This window comes from Chionomys nivalis, chromosome 1 (genome assembly GCF_950005125.1).
Source record: "Chionomys nivalis chromosome 1, mChiNiv1.1, whole genome shotgun sequence".
NCBI classification, from domain to species: domain Eukaryota; kingdom Metazoa; phylum Chordata; class Mammalia; order Rodentia; family Cricetidae; genus Chionomys; species Chionomys nivalis.
The window spans coordinates 62,918,441-62,943,170 of NC_080086.1; the positions used below are offsets into that span (position 1 = coordinate 62,918,441).

Below are 24,730 nucleotides of genomic sequence, written 5' to 3' on the forward strand. Positions count from 1 at the left end.
AGGGAATGACTCACTTAGGAAACCAGAGAGGCTTGTGGAACAGGGCCAGGAGCTTGGGCTCAGGCCCAGCCCAGCCCAGCAGCTGGACAGGAAAGGTCTGAGGAGGCAGCTCCTGAGAGAGGAGTCTGGAAGGGAGAGAGAGTCAGCAGGGCGGCTGGCCAGTCTCAGGGCTGTGTGTTTTAGCCATGGGACTAGAGAAGTGTGGTCTATTGTCCCAGTGGTCAAATACGACCCTTTCACTCTCTCCTCCTCTTTCGTATTTCTTACTTAAACCACTCTTACACGTTCAGTTGAATAACACTGATTACTTTAATTGCGATACAACGATCACCGTTTCCAACATTCTAAAGGAAATCAGCTCCCCTCTTCTTCCTCTGTCAGTGTTCAGGCACCTGTACTGGTCTGCCCTTGTCCTGACAGGATCCGTCCTCAGCTGCAGCTACTAAGCAGCTCCTGCGCACCTTTGTTAAGTTCCCTTTTATTTGTTTATTTATTTATTTTGTTTTTTTGAGATAGGGTTTCTATGTAGCTTTGAAGCCTGTCCTGGAATTAGCTCTTGTAGACCAGGCTGGCCTTGAACTCACAGAGATCCATGTGTTTCTGCCTCCGGAGTGCTAGGATTAAAGGCTTGGGCCACCACCGCTTGGCCTTATGTCCCCCTTTTAAAAGGTAGGCCTTGTCCACCTCCCGTCTTTCTCTCTCGCCCTCTCTCTCTCTCTCTTCTGCCACACTTGTTCCCAGAAACAAGTTTCTGCCCCCTCTCTCTGCCCCTTCTCCCCCCCCCCCCCCTCTTCCGATAAACCTACGTGAGCCCTGTTGTATGGCATGACTCCCGGCCATCTTACAAATTACAACACTGCCTCCTGGTAATCTCTAACCTGCTTTGCTTCTGTGCATTTGCCTAGTCTAAGTTTTCTTTTTAATTTTTTTTCTTTTCTTTTCTTTCTTTTTTTTTTTTTTTTTTTTTTTTTTTTTTTTTTTGGTTTTCTGAGACAAGGTTTCTCTATGTAACAGTCGTGTCTCTCCAGGAACTTACTCTGTAGACCAGGCTGGCCTCAAACTTGCAGAAATCTGCCTGGCTCTGCGTCTTGAGTGCTGGAATTAAAAGAGTTTTCCACCAACACCCGGCTAAATTTATGTATTCATTCATTTTCTGAGACAGGGTTTCTCTGGAGGCTGTCCAGGAACTTGCTCTGTAGACCAGGATGAACTCAGTCTCACAGAGATCCACCTGCCTCTGCCTTCCAAGTGCTAAAATTAAAGACCTGTGCCACCACTGACCGGCTAAAATGTGTAGCCCAGGTTGGCCTTGAACTCATGATCCTCCAGCCTCTGACTCATTCAGCAAATAAATTTATTGTGTCTTGCTATTTGGCCTGAGATTTACACTTAGCCCAAACTGACCTTGACCTCAGTTTCTAGAATGCTGGTATTACAGCATTTATTTATGGTCTCACCCCACTATTCTAGGGAGTGTAGGTAAGTAACTTCTTTCAGTTCTATCTGGCACATTTGCTTAAACAACCTGGCGCTGGTGACACGTACCTTTAATCCCAGCATTCACGAGGCAGAGACATAGAAGTTTGAGGCCAGCCTCCCTTTCAGAGGACCAAGGTTCAATTTCCAGTAACCATTGGACAACTCACAACTGACTGTAATTCCAGTTCCAAGGGATCCAACATGCTCACACAGCCATGCATGCAGACACAACTCCAAAGCACATGAGATAAAATAAATAAAAAGGACTAAAAATGTATGAGAAGCCGGGCGGTGGTGGCGCACGCCTTTAATCCCAGCACTTGGGAGGCAGAGGCAGGCGGATCTCTGTGAGTTCGAGACCAGCCTGGTTTACAAGAGCTAGTTCCAGGACGGGCTCCAAAACCACAGAGAAACCCTGTCTCGAAAAAGCAAAAAAAAAAAAAAAAAAAAAAAAAAAAAAATGTATGAGAAAAAGAATGCTTTAACCTTGGCGTTAGGAGGCGGAGCCAGGAGGGTCTCTGCGAGTTGGGAGTTGCTGGTCTGCACAGTGAGTGTGAGTTCCAGGACAGCCGGGGCTGCACAGTCACCTGCCGTCTCAAAAAACAAGCAAGCAAACAAACAAAAAAGAGTAAACGCAGCAGGGCGGTACGTGTTTGTTATCTCAGTGCTTGGAAGAAGGTAAGGGCAAAAGACTCCAACTGACTGGTGCCCAAAGATGTGGCAGCTGAGCAGCTGAGAACATGCTCAGTGTCCTATGCCACTAGGGAAGGAGCAGGAGCGACCACCCACACACCAAAACAACCACACCCTGCGCCTATCTGCCAGGCCTAGAATGGAGTAAAAGAGGTGTGTAGGCCCGGCGGTGGTGGCGCATGCCTTTAATCCCAGCACTCGGGAGGCAGAGGCAGGCTCATCTCTGGGAGTTCGAGGCCAGCTCTGGTCTACAAGAGCTAGTTCCAGGACAGGCTCCAAAGCTACAGAGAAACCCTGTCTCGAAAAACCAAAATAAAATAAAATAAAATAAAAAAGTATAAATAAATAAATAAATAAAAGAGGTGTGTGGGGCTGGAGAGATGGTTCAGAGGTTAAGAGCACTAACTGCTCTTCCAGAGGTCCTGAGTTCAATTCCCAGTGAGATCTGGCACTAAAGTGTATATAACAATAATAATAATAATAATAATAATAATAATAATAAGAAGAAGAAGAAGAAGAAGAAGAAGAAGAAAAAGAAGAAGAAGAAGAAGTGTGTGAAGAAATCCTCTTTCTCCAGCAGGAAAAGAGGCGACTTATTCTGTGGTGCTGATACAGGATGGAGAATGGTCAAAACCAAACAATGACAATATGAAATGCCAGTTAACAGGTTGGGGGGCAGCAATGGGAACTCTCATTTGGTGCCAGAGAGGACTGGGGTCTGAGAAAGATAGGAGTAGAGGGGGTTAAGTGGTATAACCCAGAGAGAGAGAGAGAGAGAGAGAGAGAGAGAGAGAGAGAGAGAGTTTAGTTAGGCAGAATCTGACTATACATCCCAGAATAACCTTGGACTCCTGTTCTTGCCTCCACTGCCCAAGTGCAGCTGGTGCTAGGTTCACAGGAATATTCCACCACTCATGGATACTTTGTCATTTTCTTTCTTTCTTTCTTTCTTTCTTTCTTTCTTTCTTTCTTTCTTTCTCTTTCTTTCTTTCTTTTCTTTCTTTCTATCTTTGGTTTCTTGAGACAGGGTTTCCCAGTAGCCATGGAGATAGTCCTGGAACTCACTCTGTAGACCAGGCTGACCTTGAACTCAGAGGTCCGCCTGCCTCTGCCCCCAGAGTGCTGGGATTAAAGGTTTGCATCACCCCGACTAATTTGCCATTTTCTTAGATTGAACATATTATTTTTGTTTTTGTTTTTCAAGACAGGGTTTCTCTGTGACTTTGGAGCCTTTCCTGGAACTAGCTCTTGTAGACCAGGCTGGCCTCGAACTCACAGAGATCTGCCTGCCTCTGCCCCCTGAGTGCTGGAATTAAAGGTATGCATCATCACCACCCAGATAGATTGAACATATTCTTGCCATCAGAACCAGCAAGCACTCCTTGATATTTTATCCAAATGATATGACAACTTGTGTCCATACAACAATTAGTACCCATGTTTACAGCAGCTTTATCCATTGTCAAAATGTGGAAGCAAGCTAGACAGACACAGTGGCCTCCAGCTCAGAACGTAGCTCCAGCTAATCGCTAACCTTGACCTGTTTGCCTCATTCTTCCTAGGCCGGGATTCTAGGTGTATGGACCACACCTGACCAGGAATACCCCTGATCCACTCCAGTCTACAGTTACACATTCCCCCAGTGTGTGGCAGTTCCCATTGTGCTACCAGGTTGTGGTGGTGCACACCTTTAAACCCAGCACTTGGGAGGTGGAGGCAGGTTGATCTCTGTGAGTCTGAGGCCAGCCAGGTCTACAGAGCGAGTTCCAGGATAGGCTCCACAGCTACACAGAGAAACCCTGTCTCAAACAACAAAACAAACAAACAAAACAACCCACCAAGCATTTGTGCTAAGATCTTTCTGCAGGCTCCAGACTGCCTATTGTGTCGTGACAAAGACCCACAGAAGGTACACGCCAACTGCTAGAAATCAAGGCGGGAAGGCAACATAGGAAACAGGAAAAACCTGAGGAAAATGCTTTGCCTTGGCAACTCTCAAGTACAGTTTAGAAAACGCTGGCTCTTAGGATCAGCAATGAACAAGTTGTGCAGCTTGGGGTTAAAGTTGAGAGCGAAAGCAAAGCATTCCCTCAGAAATTATTTGTAGGACATTTTAAAGAATAGAATAGTTCGTGGAAGTCCTGTGTTCCAGTTACTGCAACAGGGACTAGGACTGTAAAAATTAGTAAAACCTATCTTTCACCTATGTAATTTGCAATACAGAATCATCTGATGTTGGCTAATGCTGTTTTTGTGACTGGGTCTCACCCCCCAGCCCAGACTGACCTTGAATCTGTCTGCCCTGGCTTTCTGCAAGCTGAGGTTATAGGCGTGTGCTCCTACATATGTGCACTGCTCTGGATTTTCATAGTTTCATCCTCGAGTTCCCTCTGTGATATATATTATACAGGGACATGTAATACATAGTGGGACTTATAAAAGCAGGTTGTGGGCTGGGATGCATCTACACGATAAAGTACTTGCCTAATGTACACACACACACACACACATAGAAGGAAAAAGCAACTAAAGCCCTGTATATGTGATGTGAACAAACTTAAGGCAGTACTTCATAAGCACCTATGTGTAATCTACTGCAGGGATTTAGTGGGCTAAGACCCAAGGGCAAAACTTCGGAGGATGAAGAACCTTTCTAAGGGAAGTCAGTGGTCACCTCCTTTCAACTTGGAGCCTGAGGATGCTGGAAAGACTGCAGGGCAGAGGGAAGACACTCTAGCAGCGAGCACTACACCCCTCCTTATGCTTTCTCTCTAAAAATACATTTATCTTAAGATTCTGTTTGTTTGTTTTTGGGATAGAGTCTCTCTATGCAGCCCTGGCAGCCCTGGAACTTGCTAAGTAGATCATGCCAGCCTTGAACTCACAGAGATCCACTGTCTCTGCTTACCCAGTGCTGGGATTAAAGGAGTGGGTCACAACCACCCAGCGACTGGTCTTATTTTTAATTGTATGTATACACATCTGCCCCTGTGGGGTTATGTGCACTTGAGCACAGCCAATTTAGGAGGCCAGAAGATGGTTTCAGATCTCCTACATCTACTGTTACAGAAGAATGTGTGCTGTGCGATATAGGTACCTGCAACTGAACTCAGATCTTCTGGAAAAACAGAAAGAGCTCTTTACCTCTGAACTATCTCTCTCGCCCCTTATCTCCTTTTTGTTTAGTGTGTGTGTGGTGTTGTCAGTATGAGAAACAAAACAAAACAAAATAGAAACAGAGCTAATGAATAAGATCATTAACCAAAAATATTTTTGTTAGAGCTGGGTGGAGGTAGAGTGGGAAGATCAAGGGTTCAAAGCTAGCTCATGAGGCAGACTCATTAGAGATCAGCCTGGTCTCCATGAGCCCTGTCTCAAAATCCCAGCAGAATAAAACACAGCCCACACAAAAAACTGATGTGGCATGGGTTTAAGCCAATAGTTTTTGTTTGTTTGTTTGTTTTTTGTTTTTTCTGAGACAGGGTTTCTCTGTGCTTTGGAGCCTGTCCTGGAACTAGCTCTGTAGACCAGACTGGCTTCAAACTCGCAAAGATTTGCCTGCCTCTGCCTCCCAAGTGCTGGGGTTAAAGGCATGAGCCACCACAGCCTGGCCAATAGGAAGCTTGTATCAGCCACCCCATGACTACACTGGGTGTTTGGGATCCTAGTGTGGCCCTGGAGCCTTCCAGGGTAAGATTTTAAGCACAAAAACAATGTCCTGGCTTGACATACTTCAGTGAACAAGAACAGTTCGCTAGAAGTGGAACTATGGAGGCCGAAAAGCAAGGTTAGTACATTTAGAGACTTCCCCAGAACTACGGACTTTAATGAATTAGGCCTTTTTTTATTATGACTTGAATGGTACTTTCATCATGGAGTAAGTAGGTCTGGGGCCCTATTACAAAACAACCTTTCCTACGTAACAAATCCTTACAGGACCGGGCCACATGGGTGCCAAACTGTTGCAGTACGAAAGATTTCCACACTAGCCCAGAATGGAGCATAATAAAGGATTATTTATACGGAGTAAACTCACAGGAAGAGGAGTGATCCACAGTCCTCTGCGTGCTCTGGGAACTGGAACTGAATCCTGCAGCCAAGGAGCCCCGTGCACATTCTTACATTGTAGCGCGCCAAGGCGCTCTGCGCACCATGGCGCTGTCAGCTGTCATGTTCACAGGGTCTGGCACTAAGCCCGTTGCCGCCATTTGCTAGTGTCCCTAGTAGTAAACGACTTCTGCACACGCTCGCTACCGGCCCAAGAGTGGTTTGAATCCACCTATCAATTGCTCACACGTCTTGCTCACGCAATTGCATCAGTGTGGGCCGAGCCAATCAAGCAATGACACATCATAGGCGGACCAGGCACTGTATATATTCCCCCGCGCGGTCGGGCTCGGGGTCTTTTCGCCTCCATCTTATCTTCAGTCTTCTGCGCTCCAATAAAGTACGTTCCAAGAAGAATCCTGTTGTGGTCGTCTTCTCTGCTGGAAGAGTTGCGCGCCGCATTACATCTGCATTTGCAGCACACAGACCACACCCCAAGTGGGCCAGTATCTTAAAGGCTCTTGGCTGAAGGAGTTCCCACAGCACCGGCCTAGTGGGTATAGATCGGCCTGTTATCGGAGGCACTGGGTGGCAGGATGACGGCAAGTTCAAGGCCAGCCCCGGCTACGGCGTGAGGACAAGGTCAGCCTTGTAGCTTTAGTGCTAGAATGTCTAAGGAGTGTGAGGCCCTAGATTCGATCTTCAGTACTGAAAGAAGAAAAGAGAGAAGGAAGAGTACTCAAGAGGCCTCTAGAGATTCACCTTTGTTTCATACAGCGACATTTAACTCAGCCCTCTGGTAATATCCAAGCCTTTTCCTTGACATTATTTGTATAGCACAAACATAAATTCTCATACTCTTTGACATCCCAGGCCAATGCCTGTCTTTATGTTCTTGTTTTTGCTTAAGCAGAAATTATAAGAGTCACACAGGGCAGGTGGTGGTGGCACATGCCTTCAATCCCAGGAGTAGGGAGGCAGAGGAAGGTGGATCTCTGTGAGTTCCAGGCCAGCCTCAATAACACAGAGCGTTCCAGGACAGCCAAGACTCCACAGAGAAACCCCATCTGGAAAAACCAAAGTGGGTAGTGGTGGGGAGTCAAGGCAATTGATAAATGAATGTCTTTTTTAAAAAAATCTTCAAAACAAGATTTCCCGTAGCCTAAACTGGCCTGGACTTTGTAATCCTATGGCCTGAGCCTCCTGAATGCTAAGATCCCAGGTGTACACCACGTCCTTCAGCTGCAGCTCTGAGATCTCTGGCTCAAGTGTGAACTGCTGGGCTGTGCAGAGTCACCTTTTTTGTTTGTTTGTTTGGTTTGTTTTTGTTGTTTTCAAGACAGGGTTTCTCTGTAGCTTTGGAGCCTGTGCTGGAACTTGCTCTGTAGACCAGGCGGGCCTTGAACTCACAGAGATCCGTGTGTCTCTTCATCCTGAGTGTTGGATTAAAGGTAAGTGGCACCACCGCTCAGTGGGCTGTGCAGATTCTTATCCCCAGCCTCATGCTGTAGCTAGGCTGGCTCCATCAGTGCAGAACAAGGTGCGGTAGGTGGTCGTTGTGCTGCTATAGGACTCAAGAAGACAGAATTGGTTGCACCAGTTGGGATAGTCCACAGCTTTTATGGCCAGGCATGCAGAATCATGGCTTTCATTTCTGCCAAGGAGGAAGTGGCAGCCGCTGAGCAGAGAATTAAAAAGAGGTTGCCTGCTACCTAAAAGCACACTGACTTTGGCTCCTCCAAAGCTCTTTCTCTTTTTCAAAGTCACTTTGTGAGCACTGACTGTACTGGAATAATCAGCATTCCCTGTGGCTGGCTGAAGGATGAGTCAGGATTCTAAATTCTAGCTGCAGAGCTGGGGAAATGGGAACGCCAGGGAAGGGAGACTGTGATGTCAGCTGCTTCCCAGGGCTGATCAAAATGCTGGAGAGCATGGGCGGGGTTTGCAGGAAAACAGATGCATTTAAATGCTTAAAATGATCAGGGGAAAGCATTACTAAGACAAATCTATGAGCTTTTGACATCTGCCCTCAAGCAGGTAGGAGCTTTGACAGCACCGATTAAGGTATACTGCAGTGTGGTGGGAAGCCAGAAAGACCTGCCCTACTGAAGAGTGGTTCTGTGGACCTCTTCAGTCCCTTCCCACCCTCAAACCTCTAAATAAAGTGGTTTGACTCCTTTCTGACCAAAATAAAATATCCTACAGACACAAAGTGATGCAGAACAAATGATAGCTACCAAGTGTGTTGGCTACAGTGATGTCCACGTGCTCAAAGTGAACGGACGCCCTCACTAACTTGACCACACACTCATGTTTCAGCAATTCTCGAGCAATTCCTAAACTTTCTAACACTTTGGAAAATAGTACTCATTAAGACGGAAATGAACAATCTCATGTGACTGTGACAGCTGATCATGTTTGGAATTGCCTCGAGAGTCATCTCCAGGGGTATTTGTGAGGTGTTTCTGGAGAGGTTTCGCTGAGAGGAATGCCGACCCTGAAGTATGGGAGGCACCATCCTGTGGACAAGGGTTCTGAACTGAACCAAAAGGAGAAAGTGAGCTGAGCACCAGCATCCATTTCTGTCTGCCCCCGGGTCTGGGGTGCATAGGCTTGTGCTCTCACGACCTTCTTGATTGGATGGACCATACCCTCACACTCTGAGTCAACAGAAACTCGTCTTTCCTAAGCTGCTTTTTTTCTTGGCAGTGAGAAAAATAACCAATACCCTGCGAGAGGACTGGGGATTCAAAATACGTATTAATATATCTTGGAGCCCAGGGTAATGGATCATGCCTTTAATCCCCGCATTGGGAGGAAGATATAGGAGGATCTCTGTGAGATCCAGGCTAGCCTTTAAGTAACAGAGATCCTCCTTATCATAATTTAAAAAATGTCTGGGAAGGAGTCACACCATACAACAGGGCTCACATAGGAGTTTATTGGAAGAAGAGAGACAAGGGGCAGAAAAGGGGACAGAGAAGGGATCAGAAAGAAGGGCAAGAGTGTTGGAAGAGAGGGAGGGTGAGAGAGATGGGAGGTGGACAAGGCCCACCTTTAAAAGGGAACATAACGAATGAGCATAGGGGCTGCTCTTAGTGTCTGCAGCTCTGATGTATCCTGTCAGGACCCTGATGGCAGGGCAGTACAGACACCTGAATACTAACCCTCTGCCTCCCGGTGCTAAGATTACCACCATGCTCGGCTGGTATCACATTTTAAAGGATACATTTTTTAGGAGTGGAGCTGAGTTGATGGCTTAGTGAATAAATTGTGGCTTTGTGAACATTCGGAATGTGTTTGAAGCTTACTCCCTCTCATTCTGACCTTGGGCAGATTATTTAAGATCTCTGAACATTTTCCTTCTGGGGATAATGAGAATTTTTTTTTTTGGTTTTGCTAGACAGGGTTTTTCTGTAGCTTTGGAGCCTGTCCTGGATCTAGCTCTTGTAAACCAGGCTGGCCTTGAACTCATAGAGATCCACCACAGTCCGGCAGTTTTGTGAGAATTTATGAAAAAGTTTTTAAAATGCCTAGCACAACTGGGCACGGTGGTGCATATCTGTGACCCCAGTAATTGGGGAGGTAGAGACTGGAGGATCAGGTGTCCTAGCTCATCTTGGCTCTGTAGTAAGTTTGAGTCCACCATAGGCTATAGGAAACCTTGTCTTAAAAACAAAAGAGGGCCAAGTGATGGTGGTTCACGTCAGGTAGATCTTTGTGAGTTCGAGGCCACCCTGGTCTACAAAGGGAGTTCCAGGACAGGCTCCAAAGCTACAGAGAAACCCTGTCTCAAAAAAGCAAAAAAAAAAAAAAAAAAAAAAAAAAACCTCAAACAACTGGTAATGGTGACACACGCTGGCAGGTTGACCTGAAGAGATGGAGGTGAGAGGATCATGAGTTCAAGGCCTGCCAGGACTGACAGAGAAGAGGCAGAGCTCTATGAGTTTTGGAGATTTTTAAAAATGAATTATGTGCGTGTGTCTTCATGGGAGTATGTGTATGTGAGTCTGCACTAGTGAGAAGGGCCTGGGATCCCCGGCTGCTGGAGTCCAACAGCTGTGATCTGGGAACTGGACTGGTCCTCTGCAAGAACAGTGCACACCCGTAATCCTCCTGCTGTCTGTCTAGCCCTACGTTCTGTTTTTCTGTTTTTCTGAGACAGGTTCTCACCTTGTTGACCTACTTGGAACTCCTCCTGAAGGTCCGGCTGGCCTTGAATTCCTGATAATCTTCTATCCTTGGTTTCTGGACTGTGGGAGCACAGGCGTGCTCTACCACGCCCAACTCTGATTTCTTTTCCAGGTTTTAGTTTAGCCCCTGTGTGTCTCTGCTTTGGAGATGTACTTGAGATGGAAACATCAATTTATTCTCCTCATCCTTAGCTGCATACTTTCCAAGTCCTAGCAGTTTCTCAGAAAGCACAAAGGAGGAAGTCCTATGCATCAGCTCAGTTTGACAGCAGAATATGAGGCTTGTGCTATGCAGGTGGGCATTGGAGTGGAAACGAAGAGTTGGCAAGTACAGCTGTTAACTGTGACCCAGTTTAAGAACTCACCCCTGCTGAGTCATAGCGTTTCAGCGGGTCGTCTCTCAAATACTCAGTACTTTCTTATGGCCCTTGTTAATACGCCAGGTCTTCAAGAGCAAGGTCTAGATGATAACTAATTACCTTTGTTACCTGTCTAACACTGGGCACAAGGTCTGACTAATATGGCAGGGAAGGAGGAGGAGGTAAAACACATTCCCAAGGCCAGAGACTGTGACAGGAGTCTCTTTCTTCCAGTACCGACAACTTAACGTTTTAATTACATTTTATTTATATATTTTTGTATGAATATACTTGTGCATGTTTGGGATACTCTATCACACGAGTGGAGGCCAGAGGATATGTTCGGAGTTCATTCTTTCCTTCTAACATGTGGTCTCCAGAGATCAAGGTAGGCAGCAAATACTGTTACTTGCTGAACTGTCTTGGTGATCTACGGCTTAGCTTTTGATAAAGCTGGGTTTTTTTTCTTCCTTATTTTTAAACATTTCGAGTGAAACAGGTGGTCCTATTCAGGAAATACAAGTTAGCTTCCATTACAGATCTATTTGCCAATATCCTAATGCCTCACGGCCAGTCTGGAGTCATGAATAGTGAGAATTACAGAAAGTTGGATGCCAAGTGTAGAGTCATCAGCTGTCACACTGACACACCCAGCTGAAACCAGTTTTTCTTATAAGGAACATTCATCTCTGGGCCTAAGAATAAGATCAAACATTCTGTGTGATTGTATTTAGAATGGTAAGTTTAAAAAAAGCCATAGTTATAACTTATCCTGATACAGTGTTGCACACTTTTAATATCAGATAAAAGGGGCAAAGGCAAGCAGATCTTTGTGAATTTGAGGCCAAGACTACATAATGAGACATTGTCTCAAAAGCAAAACCAGTTATGGTTCTCATACCCTGGAGAAGGAGATGCACCCAGTCTGAACTTGGGATATAGTCTTGACTTGTACATGATCACTGCTTGACCTTAAGAAGGTGATGCTTGTCAGCAATTGCTTTATCTCAAGGCTGGATGTGGTGCTGTGTGTCTGTAACCCCAGCACTTGGGCAATGGAGGCAGGAGGACCAAGAGTTCAAAGTCATCTTTGGCTATCTAGGGAGTTTGAAACCATCCTGTGCTCGGAGACCTGGTCTCAAGCAAACAAGAACACACAAAGATAGGAAAGAAAAGATCGAAATAAAGCCTGCCACTTTACTACTGGGAAGTCTGATGTTACAGCTTAATCAATTGCTAAGGATTTAATCAATATGGCTGGAAATGTGATCTTTTGATGCTGACTACGAAAACATTTTTTATGCATCATCATTTTTGTTTAAAAGTTTAAAAATAGCACTGGTTCTTAAAATCATGCATTCATGTGTTGATAATTGTCACCTTTTTTTATTAACACTGAATTAAACATGAACCGCTAAATACTTTGCAGTGATGAGTAGTGTTGATTTGAATCTAGGTTTCATGTCTCTCGATCATTCATAGCCTCAGAACTGAAAAGGTAACTGAGATGGTATTCTAGGCAAAAATGGTAGTTCAAGCAGGAGTGGTGCATGCCTTTGATCCCAGCACTTGGGAGGCAGGGGAAGGCAAATCTCTAAGTTCAAGACCAGCCTGGACTACAGAGACGCTTTCCAGCATAGCTAGGCCTACACAGAGAAACCCTGTCTCAAAAAAAGCAAAGAAAAAATGAATAAATAAAAACAAAACAAACAAAAACAGTAGCTCAAGTATACATAGCCATCAAAAGAATGAAGGGTACTGGAAGGGGTCTTCATTCTTGTTTTACCTTTTACATTTTTTTAGATTTATTTTTATTTTGTGTGTATGGATGTTTTGGTTACATTCATGTCTGTGTAACACATTGGTACGGTGTCTGTGGAGGCAAAAAGAAAGTTTTGGATCCTTTGGAATTGGAGTTATAGATGGTTATGGCATGCCATGGGGGTGCTAGGAGTTGAGTCTGGGTCCTCTGGAAGACCAGCTAGTGTTCTTTCCAGCTGAGCTGTCTCTTCAAACCCTTTGTTTTGGTACTGGGTATTGGAAACCAGGATCTCACACGTGTCAGCCACTCTACCATTGAGCTCGTATCCCCAGCCTGGCATTCAACTTCCATAGATTTCTGCATTGAGCTTTAAAAAAAAAAGATTTATGAAGCCGGGCATGGTGGTGCAAGTTTATAATCCCAGAACTCTGAAGGTAGATGCAGGTGGATCTCAGTGAGTTCAAGGCCAGCCTGGCCTATATAGTGAGTTCCAGGACAACCAGGGCTATGTAGAGAGACCCTGACTCCAACAAAAACAACAAAGATCTATGTGGCTGAGTGTATTTATGTGCACCTTCTAAGACAGAGGGTATTAGCTCCTCTGGGATTGGAGTTAATGGTAGTCAGTAGTTAGCAGTATGAACTAAATTCTGGGCCTCTACAAGAGCAGCATGTGGATTTTTTTTCTTTTCTCTTTTTTTTGGTAGTGCTTTTATTTTTTATTTTCCAAGACAGGGTTTCTCTGTGTAGCCAGGGCTGTAGGGCTGTCCTGGAACTCACTCTGTAGACTAGCAGACCAGGCTGGCCTGGAACTCACTCTGTAGACTAGCAGACCAGGCTGGCCTGGAACTCACTCTGTAGACTAGCAGACCAGGCTGGCCTGGAACTCACAAATTCGCAATCTCCTCTGCCTCCAGAGTGCTGGGATTAAGGTGTGTACCACCACCTCCTGACTTTGTTTTGATTTTGAGATAAGGTCTCACTACGCTTGAAGGTTTTGTTTGTTGAGGCTGGAGATGGAATCCAGAACCTTGTGCAAGCCAGGTAAATGCTCAACTACTAAATTGAATTTCCACCCCAAGAGTCTTGCCATGTAGCCAGGGCTGGCCTGGAACTTGCTGTGTAGATCAGGATAAACTTGAACTGACAGAGATTCTAATACCTCTATTTCCCAAGTGCAAGAGATTAAAAGTGTGTGCCACCATGACTGGCTGCAAGTGCTCTTAACTATTAAGTCATTTCTGCAGGCCCATATTTACGTTTAAAGAGCAAGTCATTCGTGGGAACAGAGTCCACTCTGGACACAGCAGTCACAATATGGCTAACCCTGATAAGTGTATTAATATTCCGACAAATTTAGTTCTTTTTGGAACTCATGAGACTTATGAATGTTCCACTTTTTTTCCTTGTTTGTATTAGAAACTCATTCCAAAATTGGATAGAGTTCTAGAATGTTTTAGTTCACATAGAACAACTTTTTGGGGGTGGGATGATAGTACTGGGGAGCAAATTCAGGACTTAAAATGAAAACTTAGATTAAAGCCTTCTGGTTTGTAGGCCTTTTGACTGACTCACACAGACTCTCTATTGGAGACACCACCAAATTCAAACTTAAGATCATTCCTGAAAGGGACTGCCCAGGCCAGTGACTTTCCTGGCCTCCTTCTCACCCAGAAATCCTAGGGATGTCACTCAAGACTGTCACTAGGATGTTGTGACACAGATCTCAGTAGATCTGCCACCATCTTCACCCTCATTAGGCATTTTCATTTGGGAGGACTACCAAGGGCACTAGCAGCGCGATGTCGAGTTATACCCAGGAGGCACAAAAACCAAACGCCTCTCATGGGCCATAATGGTGGCCACAGCCACTTCTATGACCAGGCTACTACGTACGACCTTCCCTCAAACTTAAGTGTGTGTTCTGGAAACTTGGCCTCCTGAGGGCCACCGGCTTAGGGGACGCCGGCTCCCGCAAGCTGCGACCACTGCCCAGGACAGTCCCCCTAGAATACGGCAGGCAGGAGCGGTCACTCCGGGCTGGGGAAAGCCTACTAAAGTTGGAGGGACGAACCGCCGGAAAGAGAGCAGCTGACAAGCCCTTGAGCTCAGGAACCCAGCTCCAGGCGGGAAGCCACGCGCCGGACAGCCGGAAGAGGCGGAGCGCGAAGGCGGAGCCTGCCCCGCCCCACGCCGCCCCCGCGCTAGACCGCGCTCCCCGCGGGCGCTTCTGATTGGCCGGCCCCGTTCCCTGCGCTGATTGGACGCGTGGGCGAGGCGGAGGAGAGCCGTGCGCAGCGGCGTGTGTGGGGCCGTGTGCAGACCCGCGTGTGGCGCAGGCAAGGACTCTGAAAATAAACAGCCGCTGCTTTGCGAGTCGTCTTCCAGGCCCTGCGTCCGAGTCTCCACCGCTGTGGGCAGCTCAGACGCCGAAGGTGAGGGCTGGGGATGTAGACGGCGCCGCGGAGGCCGCGGGGTTGGCGCGGCCGAGACCGACTGGGGGGCCGGAGCTGCGAGGCGCGATGGCGGCCGCACCTTGGCCTGCTCCCTGCTGCGTCAGGCGCGGGGCTCGGCCTGTCTGCCTCCTGGGCCTTGGTTTCCGGCCCGCCGCGGTCGGGCGACCGTCCTGGCCGCCCGGCGGCGCGGGAACTGGGAACCGGTGCGTGGGGGGCCTCGCTCGGCGCCCACGGTCGCGCAGGCCGCAGGCGAGCGGCGACGAGGCCCGGCGCCCTTGGGGCTGAGGCGGAGAGGGTCGCGCGCGGGCCTAGCGCCCGGGGCCAGTGTGGCGGGAAGTCCTGGAACGAGGCGGTGTGCTGGGAAGGGCGCTCGGGCGCGGGGGAGGTCCGTAGGCCGACCGCCGGGTGGAGGCCTGGCGGGCCATGTGCCAGCGGCTGCGGGACCTCAGGAGCCGGCCCGTGTCGAAGCCCGCGCACGCCCCTGTAAGGCTCCGGAGTCGGGATTCAGTTCTCTAGATTGCCAACCTTTATTCCTCTTGATTTCTTGTAGTTTTTTTTAATTATTATAAACGGCTTATTCTACGCCGGTGCTCAAGCCGCTTTCTCCTGAATCGATAAGATTCAAGTTTTAGATCTTACGACTCTGCTGGGGCGGCTGGAGGTGGGAAGGGTTCCCAGTTTGTCAGTCCCTAAGGCCATCCCGGCGGCAGAAGTCGTTGCCAGTGTTACTCGGATTAAACGGATATAAATTACAACAGGCCTCGGAAGTAGAATTGGCAGGGGTGAATTTAGATTTTCACTAGCGTGGAAACCTGCTTTAGAACGGTCTAATCGCCCCCACTTGGGTTTGGGTGCTGATTTTATAGGTAAATCTTTAGCTTGTTGCCACATGTCAAGCACATGGCCTCAACTATCAGCACTTCCAGAGGAAGTGACTACAGATGGCCTGGGGGTGGGGGCGGGGGTCCCGGAAAGGAAACCCCGCACAGCAATCGTCCGATTTCAAGTTTTTGAAATATTATCGAGGACACAAAACAGGCAAGACACTGAACTTGTCTGCATCAGTGTAAAAGGGAATTAAGTTAGCTCCATTTTGTTTCCAAGTTTTAGGAGATAAAAATCCCCATTTCCTATTTTGGAGAGATTTACGCCAATGATTTAATCGTTGGATTTAAGTTTTCTCAAGTTTGTTAGCCATTTGCTCCTAGTATATATTGAGTGTAGGGTTGTTGAGAGTTTTAAAAAGATACATGAACTGTGGTTCTTACCGTCCCCCAATTCTTTAGTTCTGAAAAACTATTTTAAAGAATTATTGACGTGGTTAAAGTGCAAGCTTATCAAGCTGTAACCCTCTAGTTCTATCTGCTTTTTTTTCAGCATGCCTTGTCTACAAGGAACTCTGTGTATGCTGTATAAAGGGAATAGGTTATTGGGATCCCAAGGGCTGAATTAAGGGCTTAATTTTACCCCCAAATTACAGCTCCTGGCAAACAGTTTATAAAAACCTAACAGTGCTGTATGTTTGTACTTGTCTCCTTCATATTAAAAAAAATCTTGTATTTGAATTCTTTTTCATACTGATAGCAAGAGATAATTTATTTTATTTTAAACATGTGCAATCTGTAAAATACTTTAAATCAAATGAGTGGAAGACAAAGGGTTTTTATATTCTGGCAATTGAACAACTGCAAATGGGCAAAATAGTAACTTTTAAAGTATTAAAAATTTTGTAATTATTTATGGGATTCTTTTGGACTTTTAGAACCTGATAAAAATTATTTAGTAAATAAGTCACTGCTGGGAATGCTCCATGAGGTAAATACCCCAAGAGTTTGCCTTTCTCTTCATAGCCTCCTAACAGTAAGTTGAGAGCCAGAAGACTAATACCGAGGCATCGTGGCCAGCTATGTGGAGAATGCTCTTTTCCATACTGCCTCACTTAATAAGGGCTCTTATTCTGGCAGTGTCTGATTTCAGGTTGTTAAATACATGGGATAATAAAGTGAACTTAGGCCTCTAATGTAGATTACAAATAGGGCTCTGTATATTAGAAATACAAGCCAGGCGTGGTGATACAGGATTGTAAATAAATTTGAGGCCTGCCTAGGCAACAGTAAAGTTGTCTTAAAGGGCAGAGAAATCCAGGAGTGCTGGAACACTCCTTTACTCCTTGAAATCAGGAGGCTGAGGCCTGTCTCTCAATTTGAGGACAGCCTCCTATATCTAATAAATTACAGACCAGCAAAGGCTGCCTGAGACCCTATTGCCATAAGGGGTGGAGAATGGAAGAAATACAAAAATTACAATAATCATCTGGAGTTGACTCCATAGTTAGAAATGAGTGTATTAGTGAAATTGAGTTGCTAGTGTTTGACACTCAGGTTTAAGGAGGAAAAAAAAAGATTTTGTCTTAAAAATCAAGACATCTCTTGTGAATAAATTTCAAATGACTATTTGGAGTCCTTTTGTTTTTTTGTTTTTCGAGACAGGGTTTCTCTGTAGTTTTGAAGCCTGTCCTGGAACTAGCTCTTGTACATCATCAGGCTGGCCTCAAACTCAAAGAGATTGGCCTATGTCTGCCTCCCAAGTGCTCGGATTAAAGGAGTCGTAACAGTCTAAACTGTAGTTTTTATTCTAAAAGAGTGAATACTTTGTGCATTGGAATTCAGATAATATATAAGAAGCATGTATGTGCATGCTTCTCACCACTTTATCACTTGCCTTAATTCTGCAGAGACTTAGAGGCTGACTGCTGACATCTTGTTAGTACTAGAGTCTACCTTATGACTTCAGTAAGTCACTTGTTCTCTAATTTTTTATTTTTATTTTTTGTCTTTTGTTGTTTAGTTTTAATGAGATTGGTTCTCTGTGTATCCTCGCTGTCCTGGAACTCACTGTAAACTAGGCTGGCATCCAACTCAGATAATGCCTGCCTCTGCGTCCCAAGTGCTGGGATTAGGCGTGTGTGTCACCATGCCTGGCCACTCTGTTCCCTTATTAAAGGGGAGCAAGGATACATAACTTGGAGAGTGGTTAACATAATAGATAATATTTATGGGTGACATACTATTAATCAAGACTTTGTACGGGTAGCCAGGACAGGCAGGAGTGGATGTAATTAACCAAGGTCAGGTAGTGAATTGTCATCATGGTGGCCAGAATCAGGTAACACAAGATTGTATCTTGTTTCCTTTTATTATATCTAGTTTATTACAACAACAGAGTGTGTGGTGTGTGATACCAAGCCAATTTACTGGAGCATAATACTAAGTGAGCATATTCAGAGAGCAAGAACTGCGCTATAGTCTCAGTATAGTAGCCCTGATAAGGCAGGGATAACCCCATGCTTGGGAAAAATTGATCTAAAGCATACAAGCGAATGTAAACCATTGTGCCAGGAAAAGCCAGATGAAATAGTAAAGATAGCTCAATACACACCATTCTTGGTGAGTACCATTTTCTCAGTATTCTTGTTACATAATATGAATGCATTTTCTAAGAGGTAGTTAGGATCATTTTTTTCCTGTGTTAAGGTTGGCACTCTACCACTGAGCTACATCTTCAGCCTAGAGATTGTTTTATTAGAATTCCTGTTAGCTTTGACTGTTGTATACAGTTAAATAGTGCATTTGCTCGGTGGCTTTTTTCTTTTGGTTTTTCGAGACGGTTTCTCTGTGGTGCTTTGGAGCCTGTTCTGGAACTAGCTCTTGTAGACCAGGCTGGCCTCAAACTCACAGAAATCTGCCTCCCGAGTGCTGGGATTCAAGGCATGCTCCACCACTGCCCAGTTTAGTTTGCTGGTTTTGATATAAAAATGTGTTATTGAAAATAAAAACAAATAGCTATAAAGTCTGTTAATTGTAAAACCTGGGTATGTTCAACATCTGTAGAACAATCAAGCCTCTTAGTTTTTGTTTTGTTTTGTTTTTCGAGACAGGGTTTCTCTGGTTTTGGAGCCTGTCCTGGAACTAGCTCTTGTAGACCAGGCTCAAGCCTCTTAGTTTTATACTGGCCTTTTAAGTCAGTCTTTTCCAAACTTAATCTGACAGTTGATCACTATCTATTTTTGAGTGGCAAGACTTACCATATCTTTAGCTGTAGTTTGTGCCATGGCACTGTGATACTTAGAATTGAGGCATAGAATGACACAAAAATGAGCTCAGCAGGTAAAGGTATTTATGGCACAAACCAGATACCTGAGTTTGATTCCTGGAATCCATGTGAAGGTTGAGAAATGACATGGAAGTGGTCTTCTGGCTACAGGATGTGTCCTGCCCTGCACCCCCATACATTTTGTGTGTGTGTGCCAACATGAGTTCATGTGTACCATGTGAATACAGAGTTGTCCGGAGGACAGAAAGTATCAGACCCTCTGCTAGAGCAGTAACTAAGCTTAACCACTGAATCATCTTGCCAGCCTGAAGCCAGTCTATTTATTTATTTATTTTTTTATTTATCGTGTCTTTGTTTTTAATTGGAAATGCCCTTATAGAGTGAGCCTTGATCCTTATTGGAAGCAAAAGCCTTAGCTCCTAAAAAATCTGCTTGTATAAAATCATACCTGTGATTTGACTTGGAGTAATATTGAACCTTTAATGAGTATATAATTGAAAAGTACCATTGTAGTAAATTACTGGTGTAGTAACTTATAATAACAAACTTATTTAGTGCTTTACTGTTGTTATTTGATTAGATTGGATTGGGTCTATATGATATAAATAGTTGCACAAAGCAAAAAGTGCTTAAGGCTTTCCTGCTGTTCCTAAAAGCTGTGCTATATAACTGCCATTTAAAAGATCAGTATATGGTATGCTGTAGTGATTCAAAGGTGAATTACTTGGCCTCAGCTCTTTAGGAATATGATACAAGCATTGTGTTAGTGTGATCTGGTAGCTCTTAACAAAGTATCCTGGATTTTAATACAAATTCCAATTTAGGAGAGGTGTTCAGGTTTTTTTTTTTTTTTTTTTTTTTTTTTTTTTAATAAACTTAGCATTGAAGTAATGCTTTAAAAGTTAGGGGACCGACCGCGCGGTCTTTAATCCCAGCACTCGGGAGGCAGAGGCAGTCGGATCTCTGTGAGTTCGAGACCAGCCCGGTCTACAAGAGCTAGTTCAGGACAGGCTCTAAAACCACAGAGAAACCCTGTCTCGAAAAATAAAAAAATAAAAAAAAAAAAAAGTTAGGGAACTGGGGCTGGAGAGATGGCTCAGTGGTTAAGAGACTGGCTGCTCTTCCAGAGGTCCTGAGTTCAATTCCCAGCAACCACATGGTGGCTCACAACCATTTGTAGTAAGCTCTGGTGTCCTCTTTCTGGCGTGCAGGTATACGTAGAGGCAGGATGTTGTATACATAATAAATAAAATCATTTTTTTAAAAAAATTAGGGGACTGGAGAGATGGCTCAGTGGTTAAGAGCACTAACTGCTCTTCCAGAGGACCCAGGTTCAATTCCCAGCACCCACATGGCAGCTCACAACTGTAATTACCCGCTGGGGGACCTGGCACCCATGATAAAACACCAGTGGGCATAAAGCAAAAATAAATAAAAACTTCTTTAAAAAAGTTAGAAAAGAATGTGACAAGTGAGAGGGGACTGCAGAGAAACCTAATAGGTATGAAAGTCATGATTATCAGCTGTGTTGTTTTTGTGAGTAGTAGATAAAATCTCTATAAAGGTATAACTAAATATGTGTGTGCATATGACGTACTTTGTGAGTTGCCTGGCCAGATTGAGAAGACAATTTGTGTGCACACTATCTAAGACTGCTGAGTTCATTGGCTGTGGATTGACTTTTGGTTTCAAGTTTTTGGGAAAGGATCTCTGTGTGTGTGTGCGCGTGCGTGTGTGTGTGCGCGCGCGCGTGTATCCGAGGCTGGCCTAGAGCTCAGGATTCTCGGCCACTGTTCTTAGCTTGAATTTTAAATTAGTATTTCTTGACAAAAGTAAGCTTGTTTTTCTTTCTGAGATTAAGCCTCCTTGGGCACTAGGCACACAACATGCTGGCAAAACACTCAGGTAAAAAAATGGACCTGGAATGTTGAGGTATTAAGGGGATTATTATCACAAGCATATGGTATTGGGTAAATAAATCAAAGTAAATAGATGGGTGTTATTCTAACCACTATAAAGTAATTCCAAGTGATTAATGTTATTTTTATTATTCCAAAGCTCTAACTGCAGCTATGAGCAGCAACGAATGCTTCAAGTGTGGACGATCTGGCCACTGGGCCAGGGAGTGCCCTACTGGTGGAGGTCGGGGTCGTGGAATGAGAAGCCGTGGCAGAGGTGGTTTTACCTCTGATAGAGGTATTTTTGTCGAATAAAAAATTTGTGGTGCTGCAAAATTCATTAATAACAAGACTGGCCTGATTATCCCAAATCTTTTTATTTTTGCTCAAAATAGGGTTCCAGTTTGTTTCCTCATCTCTTCCTGATATCTGTTACCGCTGTGGTGAGTCTGGTCATCTTGCCAAGGATTGTGATCTTCAGGAGGATGGTAAGTATTTAACACTTCATACTCTTGGGAGAGGTGTGTGCCTACACATGGCTTTGTAATGTTTCTAGTTTAGAGGGTTTGTAGCATGTGGTTTAAAGCATTGCTTTACTTTGTAAAGGTTTTATAGTCTTGGTCTGCTTCTTTTCCTTATTGTTGAAGCCTGCTATAACTGCGGTAGAGGTGGCCACATTGCCAAGGACTGCAAGGAGCCCAAGAGAGAGCGAGAGCAATGCTGCTACAACTGTGGCAAGCCAGGCCATCTGGCCCGTGACTGTGACCACGCGGATGAGCAGAAGTGCTACTCTTGTGGTGAATTTGGACATATTCAAAAAGACTGCACCAAGGTGAAGTGCTATAGGTGAGTCAATAAGTTGTTGCCTAAAAGCAAACAAAAAACTCCATTGTAGATTTGTGTGTGTGTAGCTGTTGTCTGTTAAAGGGAGAGCTTTATTGGTGCATTTGGTGAAAGTTGAGAGCAACTTATGAGCTTGGTTCTTCAATGGGGTAGATTCTGGGGATTGAAAATCATTAGGCTTATTGGCAGATGACTTTGCCCACTAAACAATCTCGTCCTTTTTTACCATGTAGTCCAGATTGGCCTTTCAACTTAAGGCGTTCTTATTTCTTAGCTACCACTCCTGGCAAAGGAAGACTGCATATATCCCATCTCCCTTGTGTCCATCCCCCATTTTTTTCCTTTGTGCTACTGGGTATAGGACAAGAGGCTTCAAACAAAACCTAGATAAAGCTGGGTGGTGCACACCTTTAATCCCAGCATTCCAGAGGCAGAGGCAAACAGATATCTGAGTTCGAGGCCAGCCTGGTCTACAAGAGCTAGTTCAGGACAGGCTTCAAAGCTATAGAGAAACCCTGTCTTGAAAAACAAAAGGGTGGGGGGAAACCTAGATAAAGTGTGCAGTTTGGGTCAGCAAGGGCTTGGTGGATATAAAAGTAATTGTGCATATCTATGTTCTGTCCTACATACTACAGTGGAAAGAGGAAACAGACTTCTGCACAAACATGACTGCAAGGGATTTTTTAAAAAAAATCTTGGGCCATAATATCTCCCAAAATGTTTATAGTCTTAAAATGTTCTTGTGTTAATAGCTTTTTGTTCTGTATTGACTGTTGCTTATTTACTTTTTAGGTGTGGTGAAACTGGTCATGTAGCCATCAATTGCAGCAAGACAAGTGAAGTCAACTGTTACCGCTGTGGCGAGTCAGGGCATCTTGCACGGGAATGCACAATTGAGGCTACAGCCTAATTATTTTCCTTTGTCGCCCCTCCTTTTTCTGATTGATGGTTGTATTATTTTCTCTGAATCCTCTTCACTGGCCAAAGGTTGGCAGATAGAGGCTGTTCCCAGGCCAGTGAGCTTTAACTTGCAGTGTAAAAGGAGGAAAGGGGTGGAAAAAAAACCGAATTTCTGCATTTAACTACAAAAAAAAGTTTATGTTTAGTTTGGTAGAGGTGTTATGTATAATGCTTTGTTAAAGAACCCCCTTTCCGTGCCACTGGTGAATAGGGATTAATGAATGGGAAGAGTTCAGACCAGTAAGCCCTTCTGGGTTTGAGTGTGTTCCCATGTAGGAGGTAAAACAATTCTGGAAGCATCTGAACTTCCATAAATAACATTAATTTTTAGTATAATGACGGCCTTGGAATGTCTGACCTCAGTAGCTATTAAATAACATCAGTAACATCTGTATCAGGCCCTCGTAGAACATACAGTTGAGTGGGAGTAAACTGAAGACACAACGTGTTGATGGCTATGCCAGGGAGATCGGGATAAAAGCCCAACACAGGAGCAGCTTCATCCCATACAGATGGTGATGGCAAAGGTGTAGAACACATTTTTTCAAAGACTAAATCTAAAACCCAGAGTAAACATCGCTCAGAGTTAGCATAATTTGGAGCTATTCAGGAATTGCAGAGAAATGCATTTTCACAGAAATCAAGATGTTATTTTTGTATACTATATCACTTAGAAAACTGTTTCATTTGCTGTAATCAGTTTTTAAAAGTCGAATGGAAAAAGCAACTGAAGTCTTAGAAAATAGAAAATGTAATTTTAAACTATTCCAATAAAGCTGGAGGAGGAAGGGGAGTTTGACTAAAGTTCCTTTTGTTTGTTTTAAATTTTCATCAATGTATATAGAACAAAATACCATATTAAAGAGGGGAATGTGGAGGACTGAAAGATGACAGTTTGGACTTTTCTTTCTGTGCTAAGTAATGTCTTCAGTAAGGAAAAGCTGGTAAAGAAGAACACAGTGGTCCTGGTGCTTTGTTCACTTGCAGAACTGTAGAAAATTCTCTGGATCTGCTGAATGGTCTGGTCTCATGGGAAAAGGCATTTGCCACATAAGCTTGGTGACCTGACTTTGGTTCCAGGATCTATGTAAAGGTGGAAAGAGAACTTAACTCCTGAGTTGTTTTGACTTCCATATTTGCAAAAAGAAAATTCTCTTGATTTGCTCTTAGGTCTGTGTTTACTCCAAATTGGTCTGGACCTCACTGCTTTTTAGCATTTTTAAATTTTTTTCTGGGCTTCTGATGATATGATCTGCCATCCCCACCCCAGGATCATTTGATTTAGTTCCTTTATAATAATAAAAGCAAGCTAGCGGTATGTAGTTTAAGTTCAACCATAAGCACTCTTCCTACCCCTGCTCTCTGATAATTGGTATTTTTCCTATTTAGTAGTTAATTGGTACCCTCTCCTTGCCATGTAATTCTTCACACTGGTTTTTTTGTGCATGCTGCACTACCCGCCCCCCACCCCCGGTTTTCAGAGACAGGGTTTATCTGTAGCTCTAGTGCTTGTCCTGGAAGTTGCTCTGTAGATCAAGCCTCAAAGCTCACAGAGATCCGCCTGCCTCTGCCTCCCCAGTGCTGGGATTAAGGCATGCACCACAACTGACATTCCTTCCATGTGTACCTGCAGGCCAGAAGAGTGCACCAGATCTCATTATAGATGGCTTAGTGGGTTATTGTTCCTGAATAATCTCAACATGGATCTCATGTAAAGGTCGGAATAGAGAACTGGCTTTCACAATGTCTTGGTGGACTTCACACACCCTGGGGTGTGCATGCACATATGGTTTCTTTTCAGCCTTTGATCTAAAATTCCAGTACATACTGGAATGTAGGTTTTGGTTCTTTGGCCTTTACAAATAATGAAAATTACAAGTATGTTGGCTTGCTTTTTGGGTGTGTGGGGAGGGGGGGGTCTTCAAGT

At 44.5% G+C, this 24,730-nt stretch overlaps 1 protein-coding gene across 5 annotated transcripts; it reads left to right on the forward strand.

Annotated features, from left to right (window-relative positions):
- Positions 1-14,808: 14,808 nt before the first annotated feature.
- On the forward strand, positions 14,809-23,691 carry Cnbp (CCHC-type zinc finger nucleic acid binding protein). 5 transcript variants are annotated; one of them, XM_057773774.1, is made up of 6 exons: positions 14,810-14,968; positions 17,724-17,781; positions 21,161-21,298; positions 21,396-21,486; positions 21,643-21,846; positions 22,636-23,691. In XM_057773774.1, exons 3-6 carry the CDS (start codon positions 21,175-21,177, stop codon positions 22,751-22,753), a joined length of 537 nt encoding a protein of 178 aa, XP_057629757.1. In that variant the 5' UTR covers positions 14,810-14,968; positions 17,724-17,781; positions 21,161-21,174; the 3' UTR covers positions 22,754-23,691. The 5 variants fall into 5 exon arrangements, with proteins under 5 accessions (XP_057629776.1, XP_057629757.1, XP_057629748.1 ...); XM_057773793.1 differs by lacking the exon at positions 17,724-17,781 and having other exon boundaries at positions 14,809-14,968; positions 21,161-21,277; XM_057773765.1 differs by lacking the exon at positions 17,724-17,781 and having other exon boundaries at positions 14,811-14,968.
- Positions 23,692-24,730: the final 1,039 nt, after the last annotated feature.